The 27,083-nt window shown below is 66.8% G+C and overlaps 3 protein-coding genes across 10 annotated transcripts; 2 read left to right on the forward strand and 1 right to left on the reverse strand.

Moving 5' to 3' along the window:
- The first annotated feature begins 2,726 nt into the window (after positions 1 to 2,726).
- SLC25A39 (solute carrier family 25 member 39) lies at positions 2,727 to 9,066 on the forward strand. Of its 3 annotated transcripts, XM_039700554.1 has the most exons (12): positions 2,727 to 2,879; positions 5,216 to 5,324; positions 5,442 to 5,501; positions 6,036 to 6,080; positions 6,695 to 6,804; positions 6,928 to 6,995; positions 7,109 to 7,233; positions 7,378 to 7,551; positions 7,647 to 7,756; positions 7,901 to 7,982; positions 8,075 to 8,155; positions 8,233 to 9,066. In XM_039700554.1, the coding sequence occupies exons 2-12, from the start codon at positions 5,228 to 5,230 to the stop codon at positions 8,352 to 8,354; spliced, it is 1,074 nt and encodes a 357-aa protein (XP_039556488.1). In that variant the 5' UTR covers positions 2,727 to 2,879; positions 5,216 to 5,227; the 3' UTR covers positions 8,355 to 9,066. The 3 variants fall into 3 exon arrangements, with proteins under 3 accessions (XP_039556488.1, XP_039556487.1, XP_039556489.1); XM_039700553.1 differs by lacking the exons at positions 2,727 to 2,879; positions 6,036 to 6,080 and having other exon boundaries at positions 5,003 to 5,324; XM_039700555.1 differs by lacking the exons at positions 2,727 to 2,879; positions 5,216 to 5,324; positions 5,442 to 5,501; positions 6,036 to 6,080; positions 6,928 to 6,995 and having other exon boundaries at positions 6,716 to 6,804.
- Positions 9,067 to 9,252: 186 nt separating this feature from the next.
- RUNDC3A (RUN domain containing 3A) lies at positions 9,253 to 13,818 on the reverse strand. Of its 2 annotated transcripts, XM_039700551.1 has the most exons (11): positions 13,365 to 13,809; positions 12,391 to 12,506; positions 12,127 to 12,260; positions 11,685 to 11,770; positions 11,474 to 11,563; positions 11,307 to 11,387; positions 11,029 to 11,194; positions 10,680 to 10,837; positions 10,401 to 10,538; positions 10,169 to 10,275; positions 9,253 to 9,945 (listed from the first exon to the last, which is right to left on the reverse strand). In XM_039700551.1, the coding sequence occupies exons 1-11, from the start codon at positions 13,697 to 13,699 to the stop codon at positions 9,803 to 9,805; spliced, it is 1,554 nt and encodes a 517-aa protein (XP_039556485.1). In that variant the 5' UTR covers positions 13,700 to 13,809; the 3' UTR covers positions 9,253 to 9,802. The 2 variants fall into 2 exon arrangements, with proteins under 2 accessions (XP_039556485.1, XP_039556486.1); XM_039700552.1 differs by lacking the exon at positions 10,169 to 10,275 and having other exon boundaries at positions 13,365 to 13,818.
- A 1,173-nt stretch (positions 13,819 to 14,991) lies between these two features.
- SLC4A1 (solute carrier family 4 member 1 (Diego blood group)) lies at positions 14,992 to 26,707 on the forward strand. 5 transcript variants are annotated; one of them, XM_039700547.1, is made up of 22 exons: positions 15,032 to 15,135; positions 17,681 to 17,771; positions 17,880 to 17,976; positions 18,820 to 18,889; positions 19,007 to 19,104; positions 20,221 to 20,294; positions 20,479 to 20,656; positions 20,735 to 20,870; positions 21,100 to 21,241; positions 21,626 to 21,695; positions 22,592 to 22,776; positions 22,977 to 23,187; positions 23,287 to 23,490; positions 23,730 to 23,878; positions 23,980 to 24,174; positions 24,601 to 24,768; positions 24,910 to 24,999; positions 25,109 to 25,275; positions 25,375 to 25,628; positions 25,713 to 25,882; positions 26,076 to 26,249; positions 26,581 to 26,661. In XM_039700547.1, exons 2-22 carry the CDS (start codon positions 17,754 to 17,756, stop codon positions 26,659 to 26,661), a joined length of 2,931 nt encoding a protein of 976 aa, XP_039556481.1. In that variant the 5' UTR covers positions 15,032 to 15,135; positions 17,681 to 17,753. The 5 variants fall into 5 exon arrangements, with proteins under 5 accessions (XP_039556484.1, XP_039556480.1, XP_039556482.1 ...); XM_039700546.1 differs by having other exon boundaries at positions 15,027 to 15,135; positions 22,977 to 23,490; positions 26,581 to 26,707; XM_039700550.1 differs by lacking the exon at positions 17,681 to 17,771 and having other exon boundaries at positions 14,992 to 15,135; positions 22,977 to 23,490.
- The last annotated feature ends 376 nt before the right edge of the window (positions 26,708 to 27,083 follow it).

Consider the following 27,083-nt stretch of genomic DNA (forward strand, 5'->3'; position numbering starts at 1 on the left):
CAAGGCGCTTAAACCATCTTTCAGTGGTCCCTCTTGACCCCACCCCATCTGAAAAAACATCATTCCTGTCTCTTTTCAGCTGTGCGGAAGCCACAAAAAGCCAACACCTAAACCAGAAGATACAAGACTCAATACCCCTAAGGAGAGATATATTTTTAATTAATCATTATTCCATTTCTGAATTACAAGCTGCAAGATGCTTTCAGCTCATTGAAAGCCCGTGTGTCTAAGAGGCAGAGCTGACTCATCAGGGAGGCACAGGATGTGTTCACTTACGGGACCTTGTGGGAATTACCAGGCTCCTGGGCTCACATCACTTAAAGCCAAGATTCCCTTAGACCTGGTGTCATGGAAGGGCAGTTCCCAGCACTGGCTTCCCCCTTCACTGACAATTCTCAGGAGCCAGGAGGGACTTTATTCCTGCAGGAGAGCAGCCACCAGAGCTCCGCCAGCTCTACAAAGGGACAGGGAGCATCTCTGTGGGTGAAACAGGCTCCATTCCAAACACCCTGGGACTGCAGACTGAGCCCTGAACTGCTCCTGCTCCGGTCCAAACGCCCTGGGAGTGCAGGCTGACCCCTGAGCTGCTCCTGCTCCGGTCCAAACGCCCTGGGAGTGCAGGCTGACCCCTGAGCTGCTCCTGCTCCGGTCCAAACGCCCTGGGAGTGCAGGCTGACCCCTGAGCTGCTCCTGCTCCGTTCCAAACACCCTGGGAGTGCAGACTGAGCCCTGAACTGCTCCTGCTCCATTCCAAACACCCTGGGACTGCAGACTGAGCCCTGAACTGCTCCTGTTCAGGAGGCAGAGGCTGCTCTGGCACCTGCACACCACCTGTCCTTGAGTACTGTGTCCTTCCCACAGGATGGCACTCACCGAGGGGCAGCAGGGCAGGATTTACCCTGGCGTTTGCCAGGGCAAGAGTTCAGCCGGCTCTGAGGCAGGGATTGCATCATGCAGCACCACAGCAGTGATGTTGTCACCCAAACGAGTCACCAGGAACTCTGGCCTGCGGGACTTTCCTGGAGGACGCTCCGCTGGAGGTGACATCTCATCCCAGCCCCGCAGCCCCGGCTCTGCTGCCCGCGGGGCCGGGGGTCCGTGCGGGTTTCCGAGGGGCTTCGGGAGCCATCTGCTGTCATCAGCCCACATTACAGCGAGGGGCTGCCGGGCATCAGAAGGGCTCTGCTCCCTCCCACCCGCGCACGGATGAGTTTGAACCGCCTCCCCAGAATCACTGCGGTTGGAAAAGAGCTCCAAGATCAACCTGTGAGCGATCCCCACCTTGTCAACCAGACCAGAGCACTGAGTGCCTTGTTGGGTCATTCCCTGGACACCTCCAGGGATGGAGACTCCAGCACCTCCCTGGGCAGCCCCTGCCAATGTCTAACCACCCTTTCAGTGAAGAAACTCCTCCCGAGAAAATACCCAAATTTAACTACAAGCAGAAATAAGAGCCCCTCAGGGAGATCACCACCTCACCCAGAAGGACTGGGGGTTCTCCATAGGAAACACAGTGCTTCCAACACAAGGACTCCACTTGAGGGTCTGCACTGAGCAGAGAGGGGGTTCCAGCCCCCCAGACCCATCGGGTGCTGGCATTAACCCCAGCTCTCCCAGGCCCAGGTGAAAGTGGCAGGGCACTCACCCCCTGCTCAGAGAGCCTGGCAGAGCTGCAGGGAGGACAGGGACACGCTGGGTGCTCGCTTGCTTTGGGAACTGAGAGGCTTTGTTCCTCTGCAGCAGCAGGGTGGCACTGGGCCTGGCACGGCACTGTGCCCGTGTCCCAGCCTGCCACTGCAGCAGCAGGGTGGCACTGGGCCTGGCACGGCACCGTGCCCGTGTCCCAGCCTGCCGCTGGCCCGGCGTGACGAGTGTGAGCCACACCAGAATGTGCAACCGCCGTGGGCTCAGTGAGTGTGCAAGGCACAGCCCTCTGCCAGTGTAGGGTGTGAGTGTGAGTGTGCAAGGTGGGCCCCTCTGTCAGCACCGTGAGTGTGTAGGGCACGTCTTTCTCCAGCATGGTGAGTGTGCAAGGTACATACAAGGTGTGTGCCAGGTGTATACAGGGTGTTTGTGTTCCGGGTGTCTGTGTACAACGTGTCTGTGTTCCAGGTGTTCATGTGTTCCAGGTGTGTCTGTATCCCAGGTGTGTCTGTATTCCAGGTGTATCTATCCCAGGTGTATCTATCCCAGGTGTTTATGTGTCCCAGGTGTTCCTGTATTCCTGGTGTTCATGTGTCCCAGGTGTTTCATGTGTTCCAGGTGTTTTCCAGGTGTGTCTGTATCCCAGGTGTGTCTGTATTCCAGGTGTATCTATCCCAGGTGTTTATGTGTTCCAGGTGTTTTCCAGGTGTGTCTGTGTCCCAGGTGTTTATGTGTTCCAGGTGTTTTCCAGGTGTGTCTGTATCCCAGGTGTTCATGTGTTCTCCAGATGTTTCCCAGGTGTTTCCCAGATGTTTTCCAGGCGTTTCCCAGGCGTTTCCCAGGCGTTTCTCAGGCGTTTCCCAGATGTTTTCCAGGTGTTTTCCATGTGTTTCCCAGGCGTTTCCCAGGCGTTTCCCAGGTGTTTCCCAGGTGTTTCCCAGGTGTTTTCCAGGTGTTTTCCAGGTGTTTTCCAGGCGTTTCCCAGTCGTTTCCCAGGTGTTTTCCATGTGTTTCCCAGGTGTTTTCCAGGTGTTTCCCGCTGTTTCAGGCGCCGCGCCCCCCCGGGCCGGCAGGGGGCGCCGTGGCGCGCGGGGCGCAGCGCGCGTGCGCGGGGCGGGGCGGGCGGAAGCGCGGCCGAGGGCGAGGGGCGCCCATGGGGCTCCTTAAAGGCGCCGCCGGCGCGGAGCCGCCTCCCGGTCCCGGAGGGACGCGCCAAGCCTGGCTGGAATGAGCAGGTGGGGCGGAACCCCCGGCACTTCCCCCGGCACCCCGTCCCCCCACGTCATCCCCCTCGTGGCCCGGCACGCGTGACCGCTGCCTCAGTTTCCCCCGGTGTCGGGGGTGGTGCGGCGGCGGAGGGCGTGGAGGCGGCCGCGGGGACCCCCGGGGTCCCCTCCCGGGGAGGGGGCGCACCCCGAGGCTGCCGGGGCTGCGGATGCTGCGAGAGGGAGGTGTGGGGCCAGGGGAGGGGGCTGCATACCCCGTGGAGGGGGCACAGCCCTGGGCGGGGGGCTCCGAGCCCCCATGGGGGGCACAGACCCCTCAGGGGGCTCAGGCTCCGGGCAGAGGGGCAGGAACCGCGCAGGGGCTCGGGCTCCGGGATGGGGGGCTGCCCCGCCGGGGGTCCCTAGGGCAGAGGGCCAGGCTGCCTGGGGGACCCTGCAGCGCTGTCCCCAGCTCCTGGGGACCCCGCAGCCCTGTCCCCCGCTCCTGGGGACACACCACAGCCCTGTCCCCATCTCCTGGGGACCCCGCAGCCCTGTCCCCAGCTCCTGGGGACCCTGCAGCCCTGTCCCCCGCTCCTGGGGACCCCGCAGCCCTGTCCCCCGCTCCTGGGGACCCTGCAGCACTGTCCCCAGCTCCTGGGGACACACCACAGCACTGTCCCGCTCCTGGGGACGCACCACAGCACTGTCCCCATCTCCTGGGGACCCCGCAGCCCTGTCCCCATCTCCTGGGGACCCCGCAGCCCTGTCCCCCGCTCCTGGGGACCCCGCAGCCCTGTCCCCCGCTCCTGGGGACGCACCACAGCACTGTCCCCATCTCCTGGGGACCCCGCAGCCCTGTCCCCATCTCCTGGGGACCCCGCAGCCCTGTCCCCCGCTCCTGGGGACCCCGCAGCCCTGTCCCCCGCTCCTGGGGACCCTGCAGCACTGTCCCCAGCTCCTGGGGACACACCACAGCACTGTCCCCATCTCCTGGGGACCCCGCAGTGCTGTCCCCCGCTGACACTCCGGGCAGAGCAGGGCTCTGGGTTTAGGGATATTTTCTCCTGCACGGAAAAGGGAGCAGCTCCCAGCTGGGAGGGGAGCTTGGGTACAAGCAGGAGGCCCCGGAGGTGCCCCAGCTCCAGCAGAGGGGCTGTGCCACGCTAAGGAGGGAGTTTATCAGGCGGGGCAGAGCTGGGAGCAAGAGATTTCCCCTGGCTTGCGTCAGGCCGAGCAGCAGGGCTGGGCCAGGGAGGATCCCCAGGCAGCGCCCTGCCCGTGGCACGGTTTTGCAGTGGCTGTGGGTCTGTGGGGCACGTGCCACGCTGCCCTGCCGGGATGGGCACGCCGTGCCCGAGGAGCACCCAGGTGGGTGTGGGTTCAGGACAGCCCAGCTCCCTGTGGGGCTGGCACATGTGCAGGGCTGGCGTAGATCCAGCTCTCCTTGGGGCTGGTGCCCGTGCCAGCACGGACCCAGCTCCCTGGGGGGCTGGCACGTGTGGCTTCAGCATAGACCTGTCCCAACTTGCAGCCTTGGTCACCCAACAATTCCAGAGCCCGCAGAGATTTATGACTCCTCTGACCTTGCAAATCGATGAGTCAGGCGGTGAAGGTTTTTTGCTGCATTCCCAGGCTTTAAAGAACCCTGTGGGTTCCCAAAGGCTGGAAGCTCTCCTGCTGTGGCCCTGTCCCAGCATGACAATGATCCCCAGGCTGTAGCGAGAGGGAGCAGCTGGTGCTGCGTGTGCTGAGGGTCACTTCTCCACATCCTTGTCCTGGGAAGGGTGTGATATCCCCTGCTTCCCGAGGGCAGCACACCAGCCCTGGGGGCTGCAGCCTTGCCAAGCCCGTCATACAGGAGGTTTCAGATGCCTAAACCCTTCTTGGGATTCTTGTTGCAAACAAGAAGGGATCTCCCCCTGCCTGGTGTCCTGCCGTGGCTGCACTGGGCTCTGCTGCCGTCCCAGCCAGAGCTGGGGGCGGCTGTCACAGCATGGCTGCTCTTTGGACTTTGTTCCTTCCTTTCCTTAATTTTCCGAGTGCAGGGAGGGGACAGTCCTCCTTCCCCAAGGACATGGAAGGCTGGACTGTCTCCACCTCTCCAGCCAGGCTGGGCCTGCTGCCACCGTGGGGCCAGGGGGTGTTATCAGGGCTGGGCTGCCCCAGGAGCCAGTCCCTGCCACCCCCCAGGACACCCTGATTATGGGGGGCCCTCGCCTGCCGTGTGCTGCAGCGATAGCACAGCGCCCGTGGGACACCTGGGGGACACTCTGCTGGAGTGGGGATGCTGGGGGGGCTCCCAGGGGACCTCATCCCTGAGCAGGGACCCCCCAGCCTCCAGCATCCCCTGCCCTGCATTGCAGGGGGACAGTGCCATGGCTGAGAAGATGCCACCGAGCCCCGGCGGGGGCATCACGCCACTGCAGCAGATGCTGGCCTCGGGGACAGGTGCCATCCTCACCTCCCTCTTCGGTGAGTGTGGTGGGGTGGGGGCTGGCAGGGGGGTGTCCTGGCTAAGGGCTGGCCCGGGGGTGTCCTGGCTAAGGGCTGGCACGGGGGTGTCATGGCTAAGGGACCATGTCTTTGTAGTGACGCCGCTGGACGTGGTGAAGATCCGGCTGCAGGCCCAGAGGACCCCCTTCTCCAAAGGTAACCCTGCTCGGGGCAGGGCAGGGGGCTGCAGCCGGCCCCCCTGGCCAGCAGCCCACGGGGGTGGCTCAGCTGGCAGAGCTGGTGGCAGGGATGTCTCTGCTCTGCAGCGTGGGGCCATTGCAAGGTGGCAGGTTACCGTGGGCCCCTCGTCCTCACGGGCCCGGGGGCCCTGCTGGGGAAGCTGGGCTGGTGCTTGGCTCTGTCCTTCCCCCTCTGCTGCCCGGTGCCAAGGGGGTCAGCGCAGTGCCTGGCAGCCCCCAGCCCACCAGGCCCAGCCTGCTGAGCTGCTGGCTGTTCCCCCACTGCCTTTGTTCCAGTCTCCATGCCACTCCCCTTGGCTCTGCCCCTTCCTGTGGGGTCACCGGGCTGGGGCTGACCACAAGGGACTGGTTTGGTGACAATAGGAACTGCTTGGGACGTGGCTGTTGGGGCATGCAGGCACCCACAGAGTGGAGAGCTGTAGCAGCCCAGCCCTGGGAGGTGGCGTGTCCCCTGTGTGGTTGCTCAGTGTGTCCCCATTGTGTGTTTCAGTGTTGGCAGCGCAGTCAGTGCCCTGGGGCGCTCAGCCGGCCACATGTGAGTACGCCAGGGGCTCCTGCTGCCAGTGCCTTTGCTTTCCCAAGCCTTCATCCTGGTTTGCTTCTCCACTGGTGGTGGCTTGGGCTCCTCTGGCTGTGGGGACATCCCTGCGCTGTGGGGGCTGACACTGTCCCCCTGCAGCCCTGCTTTGGGGCTGGCTGTGCCACATCTATGGGGATCTGTTGTGCAGCCACCCTGGCTGGCTGTGGTCTTGTTGCTGTCCTGTTGCCACATCAGAGTCCCCTTGGATTTCTACTGCCTGGTGTCCCTTGAGAGCTTGAGAGCACAGCAGAGGGGCCAGTGCTGATGCCCCCACTGTGCCAGGGCAGCAGAGCCAAGACCAGGTGAGGCATAAACCCTCTCCCATTGCTGGCAGTGGGTGCTGCTGTATCCCCATCGCTGCCATGGAGCTGGGTGTGCCCATCCCTGTCCTGGCCACGATCAGACCCTTGCTGGAGGGTTGTTCCTCTCCTGGCCTTGGTCTCAGACTGGTGCCCTGAGGGTTTGGCTCCTTCCTGGAAGATGTGACAGCTTTGGGATCAGATGTGCAGGGCATGGGCAGAGGGGAAGGGTCTCCTGTGTAATGGCAGTGCTGTTGTTTCCTGCCTCAGGGAAGTGTTTCCTCTACTGCAATGGGCTCATGGACCACCTGTACGTGTGCCAGAACGGCAACGGCTGCACCGCCTGGTACAAGGCCCCCGGCCACTTCACTGGCACACTGGTAGGAGCTCCAGGCATGGCCAGGGGCCTCCCACCCCTGAGCGGTGTTGGGCTGTTTTCTGGGGGCTTGTTTGTCCTTCTGGCACCTGTAACTGCTGTCCCTGGTGCTGCGCTCTCTCCCCAGGATGCCTTTGTGAAGATCACGCGCCATGAGGGCATCAGATCTCTGTGGAGCGGCTTGCCCCCCACCCTGTGAGTTTGGGGATTCTGGCTGCTGCCACCTGCCCAGCCACACAGTCTTATGTCCCAAGCCCCCTGCCAGCCCCAGGGAGGACATGTGCCCCTCACTGCCCTTCTCCTCACAGGGTCATGGCCGTGCCAGCCACCGTCATTTACTTCACCACCTACGACCAGCTCCGGGACTACCTGCACGCCCGGATGGGGAGCTGGAACCACTCCATCCCCTTGCTGGCTGGGGCCCTTGCCAGGCGTGAGTACCCCTCCTCTCTGGGGTCCCTGGCAGTGGTCTCAGTGCCCACATTCAGTGCCTGGCTCTCCTGGCACGGTGCTGATGGCTCTGGCACGGCCGCTGGAGCGCACAGAGCTCATTCCCCGTGTCCCTCTTGCGTTGCAGTGGGTGCTGTGACAGTCATCAGCCCCCTGGAGCTGATCCGCACCAAGATGCAGTCCCAGCAGCTCAGCTACCGCGAGCTGCGCGTCTGCATCCGGTCAGCAGTGGCCCAGGATGGGTGGCTGTCCCTCTGGCGAGGCTGGGGACCCACCGTGCTGCGGGACGTCCCCTTCTCGGGTATGCCTGGGGGTGTGCTGGGGCATGGGGGGCTCAGGGCAGCCCGTGCTGCTCGGGGGGTGCCCGGTGGTAGCACTGGTGTCTCCTCTCCCCAGCTCTGTACTGGTTTAACTACGAGCTGGTGAGGACGTGGCTCTGCAGGCAGGCCTGGCTGGACGGGGCCACCTTCATGGTCAGCTTCGTGTCCGGGGCCATCTCTGGCACGGTGAGTTTGGGATTCTGGGGCTCCTGTTGGGGGTTGGCGTCTGTAGGAGGGAGGATGGGGCTGGGATGGTGCTGGGAGGTGAGAACAGAGCTGGCACTGGGCAGGAGCCCCAGTTCTGGCTCACATCCAGTGCCAACCCCACAGGTGGCCGCGGTGCTGACGCTGCCCTTCGACGTGGTCAAAACCCAGCGGCAGATCGAGCTGGGAGACAGTGAGGTGCACCCAGGTGAGGGGCCAGGCTCCAGGCTGGTGCCTGGGGGGCATCCAGCACTCCCCACGGGTGTCCCCCAGCCCTGACCTGCTCCCCTCTCCCCGCAGTCACAGCCTCCAAGCCTTCCTCCACCTGGCTGCTCATGCAGCGGATCCGCGCCGAGTCTGGCACCCGGGGGCTGTTTGCAGGTGAGGCTGTGCCCTGGCTGTGCTGAGGTTCTGGGTGCCCTGGTGTCACCCCAGGGCTCACGGCGCTGTCCTTGCAGGGTTCCTGCCCCGTGTCATCAAGGTGGCACCTGCCTGCGCCATCATGATCAGCACCTATGAATTTGGCAAGAGCTTCTTCCAGAAGCTGAACCAGGAGCAGCAGCTGCGAGGGGGATTGTGAGCAGGCCTGGGGCAGGGCTGGACGTGGCCATGCCCAGGGGACAGTGCCAGCCCTGCTCCAGCCAGTGTCCCAGGAGTGGTGATCCACACTCGGCTGTGCAGAGCCCAAGTGCCTTCGTTCCTGCTCTGCCTCCCGCTGCCTGCACACGGAGCCAGGGCCAGCCTGGCCTCACCCCTGTCCCAGCCACGCTGGGGGACATCTGTGCCTGCTGCTGTGACACTGGGGGGGATATGGAGCCCCCTGCACCCATCCCTTGGGGCTGGACAGATGTTGCTGCTGGAATCGTGGACGCTCTCTCAAGGATGGCGTGTCCCAGGAGACTTGGCCTGGCAGGAGATGGAGCTGGGGCTCTGGCAAGGACCAAACCCAGACCTCGGGGGCTTCTCTGCCTGCCTGCGCCCCCCAGCCCTGCTCTGCCTGGGGATCTGCCCCTCCTGACCATCGCTCACCCACAGCCTCGCCTTGCTGGCTCTGCATGGCATGGGGGCACGTCAGGACCCTCTCCCTGCCTCTGGACCTCTCCTCCCACTCGGGATGTCCCCAGACCCTGTGTGGGGACAGACCTCACTGCTGCTTGGGGGGCCATTGTGGCACCCCTGCCCCATCCTTTCACTGCAAGGGCCTGCCCCAGCTCTGCGGGCACTGCCCCCGTTACCCCAGGACTCATGGAGGGAATTTCTCCTAATTTCTTAAATAAAATAATTGTCTCTTAGTGGAAGGATATCTCTCTGTGTGCTGGGGGGCTGTAGAGACACCTTTGGGGTTACAGCCATGGCCCCTGCCCCGAGGGGCTGCAGGAGGCTCACTGGGTGCCCCCAAATCCTTGCCTGGGCCAGGACCTTGTGGCAGGGGGGCGCAAGGGGTCTGTTCCCCTCTGGGGAGGTGGGTGACAGGCCAGCTCTGCTTGCTGCGTTTATTGATTCCTTTTGCTCCAACAAGGCAGATGGGGCTGAAATAAAAACCAAAATCACCCAAAACAACCCAAAACCCAGGGGAAGGATGGGGAGGAAGGGGGAAGAAGAGTCCTCCCCCCTGTTGTGGGGATGCTGCTGCAAGGGGGGCAGGCACCCCCCCACAGTGCAGGGGAGCCGGGGGAGGCCAGGTAGGCACACCTGGGTGGGCACCAAGGGCCACGCCAGACCCTCACCCCTGGAAGGGGCCTGGCCCCGACCCCCCCTTGCTCCCTCCCAGTGTCCCCCCCTCCCCGTGGCACAGTTCATTCCCCCCAGCCCTGCACCCCCATCCCTACAGGTCCGTGTCTCCAGCCAGGGCCAGGCTGGGGGGCCGAGGCGCAGCCGGGGTGGGGTCTCAAGGTGGGGAGGGGGATGCCATCCCCGGCCTCCCCGGTGGCAGGGCGTGTCCCTCGTTGGTCCCGGGGTGGCGAGGGGGGCCGGGCTCAGTCCGGTGCCGTCACGCTGGGCCGGGGGGCGGCGCGGGGGCCGGGGGTCTCAGCTGGGGCTGCGGGTCGGGCTGGCTTCCGTGCTGTCGCTCACCAGGCACTCGTTGGACTTGAGGCTGGCCAGGGACTTGCAGCTGGGCAGGGAGGCCAGGGAGCCGCAGAGCCCCAGCATGGAGGGCGTGGGGTCCTTCCCTGCGGGCAGAGAGGGGCGTCACGGGGGGCTCGGCCTCGTCTCCCAGCCCTGCCACCCCGGGGGGACAGCGACCACCTCTGCGGGGGCTGCTGGGTGTCCCTGCACTGCTGGGGCAGCATCCCAACCATGGGGAGGGGGCTGCTGGTGGCTCCTGACACCCAGGTGTGTGTGGGGAGATGTGCTGAGCCCCGGGGGCGCCCTAGGGTGGGTGGGGGGTCTTACCCAAGGGCCCCCAGGGCTCCCCTTCGCGCTTGCCCTCGCCCAGGCGCTGGGAGTCGGAGCTGAGGCTGTTCTCGGCCGAGAGCTGGTCGGTGCTCACGAAGCTGTGCCTGCAGAGGGACAGCTCTGAGCCCCCCCGGGGCTGGCGCAGCTCTTCTGCCCCTCCCGCACCCCGTGTCCCCCCCGGGCTAGGGCAGGGTGCTCTGGCAGGTCTCTGTCCCCTCTGTGAGCTTGCCTTCTGTAGAGTTTGCTGTCCGAGCCGCTCTCGTTGCCATTGAGGGTCCCCAGGGAGGGCCACTGGTTGACCAGGGGTGTCACCATCTCCTTGGAGAGCTGGGCCAGCTGTGGGTTCTCGCAGGGGATCAGCCCCGTCCTGCAGCAAAGGGTGGCAGGACGTGTCACCTGGCACAGCCACCAGTGCTGGGGACCCGCCAGGTGACACTGGGGACAGCCAGGCTCCAGGGACCCCCTGCCCCCCCGAGCCCCCCGGCCGTGGCAGGGGGTCCCCACTCACAGCTGCTCCTGCAGCTCCAGGATGACGCCCTCCAGCTCCCTCTTCTCCAGCTGGTTCTGCACCATCACCTCCTCCAGCCGCAGCTTCAGCCGCTTGTTCTCCGCCTCCAGGTCCTTCAGCTGCGACTCCCGCAGCCTCACCAGCTCCTCCAGGTACCCCTGAGTGAGGCCACCGTCAGTGGTGCCCTGCTGCCACCACCCCCAGTGTCCCCAGGGCCCTCCAGAGTGACAGGGAGCGGGCTGGGTCACCGCAGCAGCAGGATGAAGGGCTGAGGGTGCCTCTGAGGCAGAGATGCTCCAGGCTGGAGCGTCCTGGGGAAGGTGATACCCTGATGGCCCCAGTCTGGTACCTTTTGGGCATAAACAATGCGGAATTTCTGCTCCATCTTGCGCCACTTGTTGTACCAGCTGTCCTCGTCGGTGACCAGGGGCAGGTAGGGGTGCTCAGGTGAGCTGTCCTCGCTCGTGCTGCTCTCCACACTGCCCCGCTCCTCCTCCTCGCTCAGGTAGTCATAGCTGGGGGGTGGGGGGGCTCAGCAGGGGCTGTCAGGGGTTCAGGGAGCCCCACCGTGGTGCTGGGGGAGAGACAGGGGGGTCCCCACCCCAGGAAGGGCACCCCAGCTCCTACCTCTGCGTGAACTTCAGGTAGGGCGTGTAGTCAATGACCACGGGCGTTTTACCGTCCATCACCTCTCCCTTCAGGCAGAAGCTGAGCAGAGGCAGGGGGAGAAGAAGGTCAGGGAACCCCCAGGCTGTCAGTGAGGGCCCGTGTCCCTCTGTGTCACCTGTCCCTACCTGAAGTCGATGGCGCTGAGCCCGATGAGCATCCCCGTGAGCACCGTGGACTCCTCGCGCAGCATGATGGCCCCATCATCGTAAAACCTCCTGCGGGGAGCACGCGGCTGGGTGTGCCCCCCCGGCTCCCCAAAACCCACCCCGGCACCCCAAAACCCACCCCGGCACACCCACACACCCCGGTGCAGGCGTGGCCACGGGGGCTGCTCACCTGGTGGTCCGAGTGTCCCGCAGGGCCGTGGAGATGTACTCGGACATTCGCTTCTCCATCAGCGCCACGCGGATCCAGGCCCGGCCCTGCGAGGCAGTCCTGAGGGTGGGGGCTGCCTCGGGGGGTCCCCACCTCCCACCCACCCCCAGCACTCTGCTCCCCACACTGGAGCGGCTTTCAGCCTGTTTTTGGGTACCGTGGGGACCCACGGCTGCCGTTGAGTCCCAAGGGGCCCTGTGGTGTGGGATGGAGCTGCAGGAGGGCAGGGGAAGGTGGGGACACAGAGGGGTGAGGATGAGGATGGGTTGGGATCGGGATGTAAATGGGATGGGAATGTCGATGGGTCCATGTGCCAGGGTCAGGGTGGAGGGAATGGAAACAGGGGCAGGCATAGAAATGGGGATGGGGATGGGGACAGGGACAGGACTGGTGCCTTCCTGACCTTGGCCCTGGAGGTGCTGATGTTCTCCATGTTCTCGATGCTGCTGACGCAGTTGTTGGGCACCTTGCTGCAGGCCAGGCGGATGTAATCCCAAAACCCGCGCTGTCCATCCGAGCTGAACCAGCTGACAGGGCCTGCGGGCACCCACGGGCTGCTCAGGGGCCAGCAGAGCCCCTCCAGCAGAGCTGCACGCCCTTCCTGGTGCCAGCACGTGCGTCCCCATCCGCCACGGGACACGGGGCCAGGCCTGGGGGCCACCCCTACCTTTGAAGCGGTGGCTGAGGATCTGCTCGAGGATGGCGGCGAAGTTAACGAACTCCTCGGAGGAGTCGTCGATGGGATCCGCCGTGTACTTCTCCAGAAGGGTCTTCACCGAGAACCTGCCGCGGGGACATCGTCACGGCCGGGGCGGGGGCACGCGCGCCCAGCCCTGGCACACGTCAGGGCTCAGCAAAGCGCTTTCCCAGCTGTTGGCTCCTGCTCCCGGCAGCGGGAAGAGGGCGTCGGGCTGGGCTGTGGCGCGGTGACCCCCCTGTCCCCGCGTCCCCGGGGACCCCGAGGGGCGGCCGCTGCTCCCCGCCGCGCAAGTGGCCAGGAAGGGCGAACAAAGGCCCCCTTCCTCCCGGCCGTGCGCGGGCGGTGATGGCTTCCCCTTCCGCCCGGCCGCTCGTGCTCGGGGCACAGCGACGCCGAGGACGCGGCCGCGGAGCCAGGACAGGGTGGGACGGGGCAGGTGTTTGCCTGGGGGGCATCGCCCCCTCCGTGGGGTCTGGGGGTCACAGCTGCAGGGGGATCCCCCTGGCAGCGGGTGGAGGGTGTGCCATGGTGGCGCTGGGGTCTGGGGGTGCCTCGTGGCACAGCCGTGAGGGCTGCCCGCGTCCTGGTGGAGATCCTCAGGGTCTCCATGTGGTGACAATGGGGTCTTTAGATGGCCCATGCCATGGCAAGAAGATGCATTGGGTCCCCATGTCATGGCAGCGGGGTCTGGAGGTGCCCCGTGCCACGCCAAGGAGCCCTGGGGTCCCCAGACCCCAACATGAGGCCCTGGGGGTCGCTGCCAGGTTGCCCAGGCCCTGGTACCCCCCACATCCCCCCAGCCCTGGGCCAGGCTCCAGCGCTCCCAGCACCAGCAGCCCCTCACCAGACCCCCGGGGGGGTGTCCCCCCACCCCCGCACCCCGGCAGGACCCACCACCGCTTCTCCCCCGCTCCCGCCCCCCATTTTGCGGTGCCCCCCACCTGCAGACGGTGATGAGGTTTTTCCTCTCCACGGCGATGTTCCTGGAGGAAGCCTTCTTGGAGGAGAGCCCCAGAGCCATGGCAGCCGGCACCCAGCTCGCTTCCATCCAGCGGCCCAGGCGCCGCGGCCGCGGGCGATGCCCCTTCCCCCCGCGGGGACCCCCCCGGCCCCCCGCGCCGCGCAGGCTTTGCTCCGCCGGTGCCCACGCCACGGGCCGTGCGCCGCCCGCCCCCCCAAAGGGATGCTCTCCCCGCCCCCGGCCCCCCAAATCGCTCTCCGGGGGATGGGGGGGGTCCGGAGTCCCGCGGGGGTCCCCGGCTGTCCCTCCCGACATGCTCGGGGACCCCGTGGGTGAAGCACCCCCCGCGGTTTTGGGGTTTTGGGGGGGTCTTTGGACCTCTCCGGGCTCAGAGCATCACCCCCTGCCTTGCTCTGCCTCCATCCTCGTTTTTGGGGGGCTGAGCATCACCCCCAGCCCCCCCCGAGGGGTCTGCGGGGGGCGAGGGACCCCCCTCATGGGGATGGGTGGGGGCTGGCCGTGCTGAGGGGCAACCCCCCCACCCCCGTTCTTCACCGTGCCTCAGTTTCCCCGTTGTTGTGACAGAGAAATCGAGGAGGGGCTGGCGGATCCCACCGCGGCCCCGTAAACCTGCACAGCCCCCGGATAAATCAGAGCCACCCTCAGCACACAGACACCCCCCGGGGGACATGTGCCACCTCCTGTGCCCACCGGGGTGCCACACGCCCGCTCTGCCCCCGCCATGGGGTCTCAGCTGGGGGACAGGTGGGCACAGCGCGGGGAGGGACCCCCAAAATCCTCCCGGGCAGGGAGGGGAGCCCTTGGCAGTGCCCAGATAAGGCCGGGGCCGTTATCGGGACACCCAGAGCCAGCACCACCCCTCCGAGGGTGCCACCAGGTCCCCAACGTGTCCCCAGGCTGGACGGGCCCCCAGGCACAGTGGGGACAGCTCCGGTGCCACCTCACTGCGGGGGGACCCTGTGGGAGTCCCCAGGTAGCGGGGCTGGCATGGGATTGTGTGTGTGCACAGGTGAGTGTGCACAGGTGTGTGTGTGTGTGTGCGTGTGCAAGGCTCACCCACCTCGCCCTGAGATTGGGATTTTGGGGCTGAAATCCTTTTTGGGGATATAAATGTAGCGACACACACGTGTGTGTGTGTGCACACACGTCCTCAGGTGTGAGCACAGGTGTGCACGGGGCCGTGTGCCCCTCACACACACACACACACACAGAGGTGTGCCCACGGCGGGGCACCAACGCAGGGCACGCTCCCCTGCCCTCCTGCAAGCGTGCCACCCCGGTGCCACCATGGCACAGACGGACACCCCGGCCCCGCGTCCCCCCCGCGCCTCCTCCGGGAACCTCCCCAGGAACCCCCTTTTTTTTTAATTTTTTTTTTTTTAAAGAGAACACCCCAACCCCGCGGAAAGGGGGGGACAACCGGGGGGATCCCGGGGATTCCCTGCAGGGAAACCCGAGGTAAACAAGATTGGGGGGACGGGGGGGAGGCAGCGGGTCCTGTCCGGGGCTCCGGGCTGGGTGAGGGACGGGGCAGAGCGGGGCGCAGGCGGGGCTTCACAGCTGCTGCAGATGTTGCACCCCGATAACCTTGTTTTTACGGGGGGCCCGGGGGGGGGCCGGGTGAGCCCGAGGGGGGCAAGATTAGGGAGGTGAGCGTGACTCAGGCGTCGGCGCCTCACACCCCGGGCAGCCGCAGAGAGAGCGCCAGGGGCGTCGGAGCCACCCCAGGGGTAGGTGCGGGGTCACCTCGGGGTGGCCCTGGGGGTGGCCCGGGGTGGGGGGGGGGGTGGCGGGGCTGGGAGGGCACCCTGGGCTGCCCCCGGGGCGGTCAGGGGGGTGTTGGGGTGGGATGGGAGATAGGGGCTCCATAGGGAGCCAGAGGGGCACAGGGGGTGGGTGCCAGCCGTGGGGTGTGGGTTCCACAGGGAGCACCAGAGGGGTGCCAGCCGTGGGGTGTGGGATGTATGGGCTCCATAGGGAGCACCAGAGATGTCCCAGCCATGGGGTGTGGGATGTATGGGCTCCATAGGGAGCACCAGAGGTGTCCCAGCTGTGGAGTGTAGGATTTATGGACTCCGCAGGGAGCACCAGAGATGTCCCAGCCGTGCGATGTGGATGGCCTGGGATGTGTGGGCTCCATGCCGAGCCGTGCTGGGCACCTGCGGGATGAAAGATCCCAGCCCTGCCGCACGGATGGCGTGGGATGTATGGAGTCCATAGGGAGCCGTGGGGCTGTACCCATGCTGAGGGGATGGTTTGGGGTGTGCTGACGAGGCAGGAGGGATCCCGGCCATCCCTCATGGGCGGTGTGGGACGTGAGGGCTCCACAGAGCCCTGGTGGCCGCAGGGAGGATCCCGGTGGCCGTGCGGGGAGTGCGGGCTCCGTGCTGAGCCGTGCCGGGAATTTGGGGCAGGAGGGGCGACCCCATGGCATTATACCCACTGAGGGGGACCCCACGGGGCTGTACCCAGCGGGGGGGACCCCAGCCGTGCCCCGGCTGCTGAGGGGTGTGTGACCCCACGGGTCCTTGCTGGCTGTGCGCTGTGGGGGCCGCGGGCTCATCCCGCGCACACGATGCGGGACAGGAGCCCCGCAGCTCCCGAGGGCTCCCGGGGCTGGCCGAGCTCCATCCTGCCGTGCCCGGGCTCCGAGCGGGGCTCTGCGTGCCCGAGCTCCATCCTGTCCTGCCAGGGCTGCAGCCCGGGTTCCGTGCGGGGCTCTGCGGGCCCCGCGCAGCGCGGCTGTCGCGGGGAGGCGTTCGGGGGTCCCGGTGACCCCGCTGCCCGGTGCCGCGGCTCCCCGCGGGTCCCGGCCCGGGGCGCTGCGGGGCGAGCGGGGGGCAGCGGGTGGAGCGGGGCAGGGGCCGACGCCCGGTGCCGGGCGTTATCAGCGGGGCGCAGCCCCGCGCACCGGGCTGATGCAAAGAGGGGTGAGGATGAGGAGGGCCGCCGGGCCGGGGCCAGGCGGGGCAGGAAGGAGACGGCCGAGTCAGAGCTTTGCCGTCCATCCCGTGGCCCCGCCGCGGCTCCCGCGCCCCGCCGGGGATCCCGCGTGGCCCCAGCGGGGATCCCGCGGCCCCCGAGGGGTGTCCGGAACTCCACCCCGGCTCCCGCCACCCCCGGCCGGGAGCGAGCTCCTGCATCACCCTGGTGAGATCGGGGGGGGGCTGGTACCCCCCAAAGCCGCCCATGCCCTGACCTTGCCCCGGAGCCCCCCGGTGGGGTCGCTGGGCAGGGGTGGCGGGGGGCAGCCGGAGCCCCTCGGCCCCCCAGGCTGGGGGGGTCCCCAGGGGGCGGCTGGAACAGCGGCTTTGGGGGTCCCGGGCCATGGCACCCCCACTCAGAGACTCTGGGCTGGGGCGGGCGGGGGGCAGGGGTGAGGGGGGTTCAGGAGGGGGGTCCGGGCCCCCCCGGGTCCCTCCGGGGCTGCCCCGGGGGGGGAAGGGGGGGGCGGAGTGCGGGGCAGGGCGCCCCCTGGCGGTTGTCCCTCGGTGCAGCCCTGGGGCAGCTGCGGGGGGGGCAGGGGACACAGGGGACACAGGGGGTGCTGCAGGGGATCTGGGGGCTCATGGAAGGGCGGCAGCAGGGGCCTCCCCAGCTGTGCACCCTGGCGACCTTTGGGGTGCTCACCCCGTCCGGGTTTGGGGTGTCCCGTGAGTCCAGCTGTGCCTCAGTTTCCCCCGTTCTCACCCCCCCCTCTCTGCCAGGGGCTGGGGCCGTGTGCTGAGGGATCAGGGCACTGCGTGTGGGACCCCAGCCCGCGTGTGTGGGACTATACAGGACCCCCATACAGGGGCAGGGGGCTGTGGGGGGCTGCGGGGGGCTGTGTAGGACCCCACACGTGCGTGGGTCTATACAGGACCCCCACCCACACAGGGAGGGCCGTGTGGGACCGCAGTCCCCGAGCCTGGCTCCGTGTGGGAGCCGACCCCCGGCCGCGGGTGCGTGCAGGGGCTGACCCCAAGCACAGGGCACGGAGTGCGTGGGCACGGCTGGCTCAGGGCACCATGCCACGTCCCTGGTGGGAAGCTGCCGGGGCTCTGCCATGTCCTGACGTCGGTTCCCATCCCGTTCGGCGACAGGGCAGGGCATGACCTCCCTGGGGACCCCCAAGCCCAGGAGCTCCCATCCCGCAGGGAGCGGCTCAGGAGGGCAGGGGCTGCGGGAACGGCCCCGGCCCAGCCCTGGGGACACACGCCGGTGCCGGGGGCACGGAGCGATGCCCTGCTCTCTGCTAACTTGTTCTCTCTCGTTTCCCCCGTGCCCGCCCCGCAGAGCCCGGGTTATGGTGGCACCGGGCTGAGCGCCGGGACGCGCCGAGGCGGCAGCGGGGGCCGAGCCCGGAGCCATGGAGGGGCCTGGCCAGGTAGGGACACCCGGCCCCCGCCCCGGCTCCGCCGCTGCGCCCCGGCACGGCCCCGGCCAGGCCTCGGCGGTGCCCGACCCTGCTGACCCCCTCCTCTCTGTCCCACAGGAGGCCTACGAGGAGGGGATGAGGAGGAGCCTGGACCCCGAAGGCTACGAGGACCCCGGCCTGAAGAGCTCCCACCTGTCCCTGGGCGAGATGAGCAGTGAGTGGCTGCTGGGGGCACCGGGGGTGGCATTGCATGGGCACCAGGGGTGGCATTGCATGGGCACCAGTGTCACAGGGTGCCAGCGCTGCACGGCACGGCAGAGCACGGGTGTGGCACCGGCGTGGCAGAGGTGGCAGTGCTGCATGTGTGACAATGGCATAACACGGGTGACAGCTTGGCAGGGGTGATGGCACCACAGGGGCACTGGCGCCAGCTGGGTGCCAGCCTTGCAGGGCCACCAGTGGCTCGAGGTGACGCGTTGCGTGGGCAGAGTTTTGTGGGTGCAGCCATGCAGGGGCACCAGCACGGCTCAGGGGCGCTGCACGGGCACCAGCAGTGCATGGACACAGGTGTTTCACAGTGCCAGCTTCTCGTGGGCACGCATGGCACACGGGCATTGCAAGGGCACCGCGTTGCATGGGCGCCAGCGTGGCGCAGGCAGGTTGCATGGCTGGCACAGATGAGTTGCATGAGCACGGGCGTCTTGCATGGATGCATTTCCTGGGTGCCAGCGTGGCACTGGTGGCAGGGCTCGCTCAGAGCGCGGGGCCAGGCAGGGACACCCCCCTCAGGGACATCCTGCCCTCAGGGACACCCCCCAATGGCAGCGAGTCCCTCTGCCAAAACCTCAGAGCTGTGAGGTGCCACCTCCAGCTGCTGAGCTTGGGGACCCCCGAGGTCCTTGAGCCCCCCGGGAGGGAGGCGAGGGGAGTTTGGGGGTCAGCATCCCCCCGGCCCAGGCACGGTTGTTTCGGAGCTGCCACCCCGAGGCGGTGTTGGGGCCCGGGTGCCCCTCTGGGGTGACCCCGGTGGGGTAACGCTGCCGCCTGTTCCGCGCAGGGCCCGGCGCTGCCATCGGGTCCCCCCTGCAGGCGTGGAGGGCCAGGGCCGAGGAGATGAATCCCCTGCGGTGAGTCCCCAGAGCGGGGCGGGGGCTCTGCCTGCCCGCCTGGCATCCCCGGGGGAGGCTGGTGGCACCCGCGGTGCCCGGCGCTGAACCCCCGTGCCCGCGCTGTGTGTTTTGCAGCCAGTATCTGCCCGGCCGCCGGGGATTTTATGACCTGGACGGGAAGAGGCGCTCGGCCGGGGCCCCCCCGGGACACCCCAGCCGTGGCGAAGGGCAGCGTGAGTGACCGCGGGGGCCCCGGGGGACAAAGCCCAGCCCCGGCGTCCCCCCCACCTCGAGCCCTCGGTGGCGATGCCCGCCCCGCTTCTGCCACCCCCGTGTCCCACCCTCGGCGGGGGGACGGTCACCCGGGCGTCAGGGCACGCCGCGGGGTGACCGCTGCCACTTGCCCGTAATCGCCCACTGATTGAGGATAAATAAAGCCTTTGTTTGGGGTGAGGACAAGAACCACTCGGGGCTGAACGCTGGCTGGCGCCGGGCGGCTCGGTGGCGGTGGCGGCGGGCAGGGACGAGGACACGCTCGTGCCCACGTGCCACGGCCAGCACGGTCGGGGACACAGTGACAGGGGACGCGCCCCATCCCTGCTGCCATGGGCGCAGCATCCTTGCCCCGGCAGAGCGGGATGCGGCTCCCGCAGCATCGCCCCGCCGGGTGACCCGGCTGGGGACAGCCAGGGGACCGCCGTGGTCCCCGCGCAGGGTGGAGGGGGACGGGGTGAGCCTGTCCCCAAGGTGGGGTGACAGCGGGCGGGCGGGAGCCGTGCTGGTGTTTACTGTCAGCAAAGGAAGTGCTGCGGGATTTACGGCGCGCGCGGGGCGGCCGCGGGGATCGCTCCCCACTTTATAGGGACGGAGCTGCGGGGACATGGGGAGCGCAGGGGGGGACGCAGGTAGGCAGGGGACGGGGACAGGGACAGCTCGGGGGTCAGGCTGGCCGGGGATGCGCTGTCCCCGCGTCCCCGTTGCGGTGTGGTGCTCGGTGCTGGGGCTGCGCCGCTGGCAGGGCGGGGGCTCCGTGATGTCCCCAGGCTGTCACCCTGCCCCAGGGGCCGGGCTGTGGGGATGTGACGGGACCGAGGTGGGCACCGGCAGGGCGAGAGATGGCGGAGTGGCACATCCAGCAAACTCCAGCTGGGTCTGGGCTGGGGCAGCACGGGGGGCACATCCACGAGTGCCCAGCGGGGCTGGGGTGGGGATGATGGGGAAGGGGACACATCCAGGTGACCCCAAAGGGGGCTGGGATGGGCGTGATGATAGGAGGCACCACAAGCAGACCCCAGGGGGGTCCGGGCTGGGGCAGGGACTGGCTAACGCCTTGGTGGCTCCACTTGCAGCTGTGTCAGTGACCGATGTGGACCCGGAGGCAGCAGGGAGCAGGAGGCTCCTGTCCCAGCAGGACACCCATGAGGTGGGTGCTGCCCCAGGGACCCCCACTGCCTCCCCATTCTGGGGGTGGGTGGACTGTGGTGACCCTGGGACCAACCTGCCAGCTCAACCCTGGGGATACCAGGGCCCTGAGGGGGGGATGCTGAGTGTGCTGGGGGTCCCCAGTGTGGCCAGGGACACGCTGACCCCGCTGTCTCTGGCTGCAGGGCTACGTGGAGCTGCACGAGCTGGTCCTGGACAATGCCAAGGACTTGTGCTGGATGGAGGCTGGCCACTGGCTCAAGCTGGAGGAAGACTTCCAGGAATCAGGGGACTGGAGCCAGCCCCATCTCTCCTTCCTGACCTACCACAGCCTCCTGGAGATCCGCCGGGCTTTGAGCAAAGGTGGGGACCCCCCCAGAGACCACCAGGAGGGTGGGGGGAACCCTGAGCTGGCTGGAGGTGACAGTGCTGTCCCCACAGGTGCCATTCTCCTCAACGTGGAGGCCAACTCGCTGCCGGCCATCGTGCACATCCTCCTCGACCAGCTGATCTATGAGGGGCAGATGAAGCCGCAGGACCGCGACGACGTCATGAGGACGCTGCTCCTGCGCCACAGGTACGGCCGGGGCGGGTGGTCCCGGGGGTCCCGGGCTCTGGGACCCTCCCCAGCGTGTGCAGCTGGAGCTTGGGGTGGGAAAGCTTTGATCCTCGGACGCTTTGGGGGTTCCCGCGCACCCACGGGGCTGGGGCTGTCTGGGGGAGGATTTGGTGGCACCGGGGTGTCTGACACGGTCCCGGGGCTCTGACACGGCCCCGGGGTGTCTGACACGGCCCCGGGCTCTCAGCCACCCCACCGAGGATGAGTCGGTGTGGACGATGCCGCCGGCGCTGGTGCAGCGCTCGGGCAGCAGCCGCGCCGACGTGGAGCGGCCACTCCTGCGGGAGCAGCGGCCCCTGGAGATGAGCAGGATGGCAGGGAAGGAGCAGGTGAGCGGGGACAGGGGGCACGGGGGGCACTGGGGACATTGGGGTGCGGGAGATGCTCACTGGGTACACACACACCTTGGCACACGCAGGTGAACACACACACCTGCAGGGGGACACACACAGAGAACAGTGGGGACATCTTGGGGACAGAGAGGGGACTCAGGAATAGTGGGGGACATGCAGGAGATGGAGAGGGGACATGCAGGGAACAGAAGGAGGGACACGGGACAGAGGGGGATGATGGAGAGGGAGATACAGGGGAACTCACAGGGGGTGGTGGGTGACACGCACGGGCAGAGTGGGGGACATGCAGGTACACAGGGGACCAGGGGGACAGCCACCATGCTGGCTGGCTGATCCCTGCCCTCCATCTGCCTGCAACAGAGCGGGGTCCCCAGACCCCAACTGCTGGAGACGATCCCAGAGGGAGCTGAGGCCACGCTGGTCCTTGTGGGTGAGTGGTCAGCGGGACGGGGGTGCTGGGCTGGGTGCTGGGTGCTGGGCTGGGCGCTGGGTGCTGGGTGCTGGGCTGGGGTGCGGGCTCGGGGGGCTGGTGCAGGGTCAGGGGGTGCAGGGGGAGCTTTGCCACGTGCCCCTCGCTGCGCTCGCTCACACGCTGCTTTTCTTGTGCCTTTTTTGCCTCTCCTTGTCCTCAGCTCTCGCCGCCGCCTGCTGCTGCTCAGCGCTGCTCTCCGGGCCCCTCTGCCCATGTCCCTTGTCCCCATGTCCTCATGCCTCTGTCCTCTGTGTCCCAATGTCCCCGTACTCCCATGCCCACCTGTCTGTATGTCCCTGTGCCCATGCCTCATGTCCCTGTACTTGCATGCCCATTTATCCCTTTGTCCCTGTGACTTTTGTGGCCTTCTCCCATTCTTTGTCCCCATTCCTCTGTGTCACCTCATCTCCATTCCTGATGCCCCTCTCCCATTCCCTGTCCCCATTCCTCTGCGTCACCTCATCTCCATTCCTGATGTCCCCATGTTTTGCTGTCCCTGTGCCCATGCCTCATGTCCCTGTACTTGCATGCCCACCTATCCCTTTGTCCCTGTGACTTTTGTGGCCTTCTCCCATTCTTTGTCCCCATTCCTCTGTGTCACCTCATCTCCATTCCTGATGTCCCCATGTTTGCTGTCCCTGTGCCCATGCCCCATGTCCTTGTACTTGCATGCCCATTTATCCCTGTGTCCCTGTGACCTTTGTGCCCCTCTCCCATTCTTTGTCCCCATTCCTCTGTGTCACCTCATCTCCATTCCTGATGTCCCCACGTTTTGCTGTCCCCGTGTCTCTGTGCTCCCATGTCCCCTGTGCACGTTCCCCCATGATCCCTGTCCCGTCCCATCCTCCCCCCAGGCTGTGCAGCCTTCCTGGAGCAGCCAATGCTGGCCTTTGTGCGCCTGAAGGACGCGGTGACGCTGGACGGCGTCCTCGACGTGTCCATCCCCGTCCGCTTCCTCGCCGTGGTGCTGGGGCCCGACTCCCCCCAGATCAGCTACCACGAGATCGGCCGCGCCATCGCCACCATGATGTCCGAGAGGGTACGGGTCACCCGCCAGTGCCACCACCCCCCGAGCGCCCTGGGGAGCCAGCTTGTCCCCCTGTGCCACGTCCCCCTGTGATCCCCATGTCCCCAAGACTCCGTGTTCTCACCTCCCTGTGACCCCAAGCCCGCGTCTCCGTGTCACCGGCGGGGACACACGTGGCGCGGGCGCTGGCTCATCCCCTCGCCGCCCCGCAGGTGTTCCGCCGGGACGCCTACCTGGCCGAGGGCCGGCAGGAGCTGCTGCGGGGCGTGGAGGATTTCCTGGACGCCAGCATCGTCCTGCCGCCCACCGAGGCCCCCAGCGAGCAGCTGCTCGGCGCCCTGGTGCCGCTGCAGCGGGAGCTGCTCCGGCGGCGCTACCAGCCCCTGGAGAGGCTGCACATCGGGGACTTCCTGAAGGATCTGGGTACGGCGGGCACCACCCCCGCAATCCCCCGTCCCCGCGGCTGCCAGGACCCCCCCTTGGGACACGGGGTCCCCTCATGGCCGCCTGGTGTGTCCCCAGGGCCGGACGAGGCGGCTGCGGAGGATGATGACCCGCTGCGCAGGACGGGGCGGCCTTTTGGGGGGCTGGTGCGGGACATCCGCCGCCGGTACCCCAAATACCTCAGCGACATCAAGGACGCCCTCAACCCCCAGTGCCTGGCCGCCGTCATCTTCATCTACTTCGCGGCGCTGTCACCCGCCATCACCTTCGGAGGCTTGCTGGGTAACGGCGGGGACAGGCTGGGGACAGGCTGGGGACAGGCTGGGGACAGGCTGGGGACACTCCTGGGGACAGGCTGGGGACACTCCTGGGGACGGGGAGTGGGGCTGCGGGTGTCTCTGCCTTTCCCACCATCCCACAGGGATGCTCCAGGGGGGCTCTTCCCCCCAGTTCTGGTGTTGAGAGGTGTGGGCACAGCGCTGTCCCCCCCGCCTGGCACCCACGGGCTCTGCTCCCGTCAGGTGAGAAGACCAAGGGGATGATGGGGGTGTCGGAGCTGCTCATCTCCACCTGCGTGCAGTGCGTGCTCTTCAGCCTCCTCAGCGCCCAGCCCCTCCTCGTCGTCGGCTTCTCGGGACCCCTCCTGGTCTTTGAGGAAGCCTTTTACTCGGTGGGTGCCCCCTGCGCCCCTGGGTGCCCCCACGGTGGGTCCAGCACGGCTGGGTGCCCACGCCAGGGGCTCCAGGGGACTGACAGCCCTTGGCTCCCCAGTTCTGCAGCAGCAATGGCCTGGAGTACATCGTGGGACGGGTGTGGATCGGCTTCTGGCTGATCCTGCTGGTGCTGGTGGTGGTGGCCTGCGAGGGCAGCTTCCTGGTGCGCTACCTGTCCCGCTACACCCAGGAGATCTTCTCCTTCCTCATCTCCCTCATCTTCATCTTCGAGACCTTCTCCAAGCTGGTCACGGTGAGGGACACGGGGGTCTCACGGTGGGGGTGGGGGGCTGCAGATTGTGGTTATCACCCAGGTTTCCATAGGAACAGTGGGATGCAGGTGAGGGATGGAGTCTCCTGGTGCTGCCTCCCCTTTTCCAGGTGTTTCCCAGCTGGTGAGGCTCCTTCCAGCACTGACTATTCTGTGACCCTGTGATCCGTGCTTCTCTCTGCAGAGGGATTTTGGGGCTCACTCGTCCCTCCCCACTGCACCACGCAGCCCTTGCTCTGTCCCCACTTCCAAAACCCTAAAAACACCCCCTGCTCAATCTGTGCTGAGCTCCCAGCCTCACCCAGCCCCTGGCTCCCATCCTGAACCCACGGCAAGGTGCCACCACGGCAGGGGGGGTGCGGGGGACCCCCACCCCGCTTTCCCTCACCCTCTCCTCTTCCTGCCCAGATTTTCAAGCACCACCCCCTGAAGCGGGAGTACAACGTGCAGCCCGAGGTGCAGCCCGGGGTGCCCGAGCCCAACACGGCGCTGCTGTCCCTCGTCCTCATGGCCGGCACCTTCTTCCTGGCCTTCTTCCTCCGCGTCTTCAAGAACAGCTCCTTCCTGCCTGGCAAGGTGAGGGTCCCCCTGCCCCAGGGACAAAGCGGGGTTCACCCTGAGGCCGTGCACAGTCAGAGTTCGTGTTCCTGCAGAGGAGGGGGCGGCGGGACCCCCGGGCTGGGGGGGCCACGCAGGTTTCTCACGCTGTCCCCACAGGTCCGGCGCCTGATCGGGGACTTCGGGGTGCCCATTTCCATCTTCATCATGGCCCTGGCCGACTTCTTCATCAACGACACCTACACGCAGGTCTGGGGGGGCAGGGCTGGAGGGGACAGGTGTCCCTGCGTGGGGACACGGGAGCGGGTGCTCGTCCCTGCGTCCCACCCCTCACTGCCCCATCTCTGCTCCCGCCCAGAAACTCAGCGTCCCCAGAGGGCTGCAGGTCACCAACGCCACCGCCCGGGGCTGGTTCATCCACCCCATGGGGGACACTGCCCCCTTCCCCATCTGGATGATGTTTGCCTCCGTGATTCCCGCCCTGCTGGTCTTCATCCTCATCTTCCTCGAGACACAGATCACCACGTGAGGAGGGAGATAAGGGCAGGGGAGGGCTGTGGGGTGCCTGGTGGGTCGGGGTAGAGGGGACCTGCTGCGTCACCAACTGTGCCTGTGTCCCCACAGCCTCATCGTCAGCAAGCCCGAGAGGAAACTGGTGAAGGGCACCGGCTTCCACCTGGACCTGCTGCTGATCGTGGCCATGGGGGGGCTGGCAGCCCTTTTTGGGATGCCCTGGCTCAGTGCCACCACCGTGCGCACCATCACCCACGCCAACGCCCTCACTGTCATGAGCAAGACCTCTGCCCCGGGCGAGAAATCCCAGATCCTGGAGGTCAAGGAGCAGCGCATCAGCGGCCTGCTGGTGGCTGTGCTCATTGGTGAGCTGGGGAGGGGTCCCCAGGCGGGCAGGGAGGGTCAGGGGTCCGCAGGGACTCTCCCCAGCCTCTCCTTCTCCCCCGCAGGTGTCTCCATCCTGATGGAGCCCATCCTGAAGTACATCCCCCTGGCCGTGCTCTTCGGCATCTTCCTCTACATGGGGGTCACCTCCCTCTTTGGCATCCAGCTCTTTGACCGCATCCTGCTCCTGCTGAAGCCCCCCAAGTACCACCCCGACGAGCCCTACGTCACCCGGGTGAGTGACCCCCATGGGTGGCTGTGGCTTTGGGGGTGTCCTGGGCTGCTTGGGACCCCCAGAGAGGCTCCTCCTTCAGTGCTGGCCTTTGCTGGCTTCCTCGGGACCCTGCAGTGCTCCCCCAGCAGCCAGCACCCCAGGAGGGGTGTGGGGTGCTGTCCCTGTCCTCAACCCTCGGCTCCTCGCCCCACAGGTGAAGACTTGGAGGATGCACCTCTTCACCTTCACCCAGATCATCTTCCTGGTGGTGCTGTGGGTGGTGAAGTCCACCCCGGCCTCGCTGGCTCTGCCCTTTGTCCTCATCCTCACCGTGCCCCTGCGGCGCTTCCTGCTCCCCAGGATCTTCCGGGACATCGAGCTCAAATGTGTGCGTAGCCCTGGCACTCCCAGCCCCACCTCCCTCCCTGCGCCTGCTCCTCACCTCCATTTCTGTGCCTGCCTCTGTTCTCCTCCCCATCCCCATCTCTGCCACCGTCTGCACCCCTCACTCCCACCCGTGTCCCCATCCTCACCCCGTCCCTGTTCCCATCCTGTCCCCACTCCTGTCCCCGTCCCTGTCCCCATCCCAACCCTTTCCCCAGGCTCATCCCAGCCCCTGTTCCCATACCAGCCCTGACAGTGTCCCTGTCCCCATCCTGTCCCCATCCTGTCCCCACCCTGTCCCACCCTGTCCCCCTCACGGCCTCTCCTGCCTGCAGCTGGACGCGGATGACGCCGTGGTGACCTTTGAAGAGGCAGAGGGGACAGATGTGTACAACGAGGTGCAGATGCCCAGCTAAGGGCCGGGCCCCCGCCCCCCCCCCCCCCCCCCCCCATCCCTGTCCCATGTCACTTGTCCCCATCCCTGTCCTCCATCCCTCTCCCCATCCCTGTCCCCACCCCTATCCCCATCCTGTCCCCATCCCTGTCCCCACCCCATCCCCATCCCTGTCCTATCCACCTGACCATCGCCACCCCGGGGCCACCGGGCCACCAAGAAGGACTGGTGACACAGTCCCCACCTGCCCACCCCTGGGAACGGAGCCTTTTTTGTTTTTCCCTTTTTTTTTGGTCTATTTTTTAAAAGTATTTTGGATGTGATCTCACCCCCCACTTTGCTGCCTGCTGGGGAAGGGGCTGCCTGGGCCCCACCAGCCACCCTCCACCCGTGGCAAGGTGGGATGTGTCACCAGCCTGTCCCCAAGGCCACCGAGGAAGACCC

This window comes from Passer montanus, unplaced genomic scaffold (genome assembly GCF_014805655.1).
Source record: "Passer montanus isolate IOZ18808 unplaced genomic scaffold, ASM1480565v1 scaffold142, whole genome shotgun sequence".
In the NCBI taxonomy this organism is placed as follows: domain Eukaryota; kingdom Metazoa; phylum Chordata; class Aves; order Passeriformes; family Passeridae; genus Passer; species Passer montanus.